The sequence below is a fragment of the Anneissia japonica genome, unplaced genomic scaffold, assembly GCF_011630105.1.
Source record: "Anneissia japonica isolate Jap-2015-1 unplaced genomic scaffold, ASM1163010v1 scaffold16530_len21924_cov115, whole genome shotgun sequence".
NCBI classification, from domain to species: Eukaryota; Metazoa; Echinodermata; class Crinoidea; order Comatulida; family Comatulidae; genus Anneissia; species Anneissia japonica.
Genome location: NW_022732185.1, coordinates 1 through 3,298, shown reverse-complemented (window position 1 = coordinate 3,298; position 3,298 = coordinate 1). Strand labels below are relative to the sequence as shown.

The following is a 3,298-nucleotide window of genomic DNA, read 5'->3' as shown; positions in this document are numbered from 1 at the left end:
ACGGTCGGATACGGTCTCAATCATTTGTTGTCTTCAAATCCTCTGGCCTTCCACAATTCAATTTACTCATCGCTGAGGCCAAGATGGATGAGAAGAAAGCTAAACGTCGAACCAGCAAAACGAGATTTACGAGACAGCGAAATGTTATAGAGAAGTATATGAAAGAAGATTCTATAAATAAAATAAATGCGGAGTTTAGCAAACTAGAGATTCTGTTTACTGAATTACAAGATCGTCATGATGAATACTGCGAGACAATTGAAGATGATACTGAATATGAGATGGAAGAAAATTATATTCAGGCCTGTGTGAATGAGTTCATGGATGTCAAAATGCGAGTACAGAGTGTAAGAAAGAGTGCTGCGGCATCATCAATTACCCCCGTAAGCAGTGATGATAATCCAGCTACCCGAGCACACCAGGTATCAGAAAGCACCGAAGAGGCAGATATGTCAGAAAGGTCAATGCCATCTGTTGAAGCTGTATCATCAAATCCACCTGCTCCGTACAAGTTAAAGCCGAGAATAGAGAAGCCAAAATTGCCTATGTTTAGTGGAGATGTTCGTGAGTACCACACATTCAAAGATGATTTTAAGCATATGATCGATCCACTGTATGCAGAGAGAGATGCTGTGACTATTCTTCGTAACAGTTTAACTGGAAAGCCACTGGATCTGTTAAAAGGAATTGGTACCGACTATGCTGCCTGCTGAGATTACCTAGACCTATATTATGGGGATCCAAGGGTGATATCGGATGTTGTGGCACAAGATCTTACTAAGTTTAAGCAATTAAATGATGGTGAAGATGGCAGATTTTGTGAGTTTACTCACTTAATTAGAAGGTGTTACAACATACTGAAGCAAGTCGGAAAGGAGAGCGACATGAATAATAACCACATGTTGGCGCAAATAGAAAGAAAGATGACAACGGATGACAGGAAAGTCTATGCAAGGCAACTGCAACAAACGGGAAAATAACTACTATACTTTTCCCAAATTTGGCTACTTACCTCCTTGATCATGATACATACATTTGTGGAACTATCAACCCAAAGCGTGCTAATTATGCTGTCGATCTTGGGAATGAAAGGCTTGAAAAGGGTACATCATGTTTCATGAAGTCACAAACTGGTAACATGCAGGCAGTAAAGTTCTGTGCGCTAAAGAACAAGTCAAATAATAAACCCAAGGAAGTATATATGTTGACCACGGAGGGTAGGGCTGCTATGGTTCCTACTGGAAAAAAAAACAGGATAACAATCCTATACTCAAGCCAGCATGCATCATTGAGTATAATCACAAAATGGGTGGAGTTGATATGGTAGATCAGCAGCTTCATAGTGTGAGTGTGGTCAGGAAAACGTACAAATGGTACAAAAAGATTGCACTGAGGTTGTTTATGCAGTGTGTTCTGAGTGCCCACAAACTTCACCGCAAATTCACCCCATCTACCAAAGTTTTTCTAGCTGACTTCAAAGACCTCCTTACAACACTTTTGTGTTCCAGCCCTAAACTGAACAAAGATGTAGCAGGAAGAGAAACTGTACACAGGCTAACAGGGAAGCACTTCCCGAAAAAAAGAGAGGAAAAAGCTGGAAACTCTAAGAACAAGAAAGACAAAATGTGTTGTGTGTGTTGGGCACGTGGACTTCGCACCAAAGCTGGTAGAGAAATAAAGACAGTGTGGATTTTCCCTGATTGCCCAAGTGAGCCAGGTCTCCATGCGGACAAAGACTGTTTCAGAACCTATCACACAAAATTAGATTACTCGAAAGGCCATGACGGAGAGGATAATCAGGATACATCTGATGAAGATGAGTAAACGTTGAATATGTGCGGTTTCCTTTCCACATTTCACACAATAGAACAGGCTAATTTTTATAGTTCTAAAATAAAGTAACCGTATGATGTTTGCAACGATGCATTTATATTTACAACCTAGATTATATAAAGCATAAATAAAAACGTATGGCAAAAAATACATCTAACAGTGATTTTCTGCAAAATTTTATATTTTCACAATTTTGAAGAAAAACTTTGATTATTTGCGGTTTTGGAATAAAACGATCAAACTAACTCATTTTTGTTGTTGTTTTTATTCATCTTGTGTGTCTGCATCATTATAAAGTAAAAAAAAAAACATTCCATAAAAATTTCATTGGGAAAAATTGGGTTTTTTATCAAAATTTGAGAAAAAACAGAAATTCAAAATGGCGACTTTGAGGTCACATGACTACCTAATCATGCAAAATACCAAATATCAATGTTCCTCGCGTAGGCCAACCTACTGCTCGCCCCAACACACAAAAAGAATTTCGAAATAACCTCTTTTAGTATTTTTTTTTTAATTATTTTAAAAATTAACGAAAAAAGAGTCCCAGCACAGGGGGTGCATATACCTACAGCAGTGAAAGGGTTAAATATCACTATTTAACAATAAATTCTACTGTCTTGTTTGCTAAAGTGTCAATAATTTACATCAATTACCACTGAATATTCTGTTAGCAGAACAGTAAAAATTAATAATAATAATAATAATTCAATCTATCCTGCGACTGTGGCTGGCATATGAAAATTTCAAAATGAGGATATTTTCTCCTGAACAGTAGAGCTCCATGAACAGTATCTTTCCTTCTAACTTTCCTTTCCATACATTTTTTTTTTCTATTTCTAGTCCAATTTTGCACCTTTAGCACATGTTTTCAACTGAGTTTGATCCTGCCAATAATAATATTAATCGGAAGATAATCAACAATCTGTAGGCCACCACCACCATCATTAATTTCGCTTAGGCTTACCGCTCACATTCATGTCATCTGGTGGTGGACGATTTCATTTTTGAACCAGAACTATTTGTAATCGATTTTCAGACGTCCTTATTTTCATTTCAAAAACGTCCTTTGAATTTTCAAGTTCCATAAGAACCCCTTAATTTTCATATACTTTCATAAGCGCCCCTCAATTTCCACTCTGTCTTCATAAGCGCCCCGTTTGATTAAGCGCCCCATTTGAATAAGCGCCCCTCAAAAAGTGCAAAAAATATTTTAAGTGCCCGGGCGCTTATTTGCGCGAGATACCTGTCCATTTATTTAAAAATGAACAGTGTAGGTGTTGAATTAAATTTATTCTTTTGCTTCTATTTTATATTTCAAATATATAATTTAGATTACATTTTTTTTTCTTGATAGTATAATTCTCTAAAATAAAGAGAATTACTTAGTATGCTGCTGTTACCTCCAGTCATAATCAACTCTAAAATGATCAAGAACTTGCTTGCAATAAGACTGATCTAGGAT

General features: G+C 36.8%; 1 protein-coding gene across 1 annotated transcript; it reads left to right on the top strand.

The window, feature by feature from the left end:
• The first annotated feature begins 1,305 nt into the window (after positions 1-1,305).
• LOC117115596 lies at positions 1,306-1,824 on the top strand. Its single transcript, XM_033259454.1, has one exon. It carries the CDS (start codon positions 1,306-1,308, stop codon positions 1,822-1,824), a length of 519 nt encoding a protein of 172 aa, XP_033115345.1.
• The last annotated feature ends 1,474 nt before the right edge of the window (positions 1,825-3,298 follow it).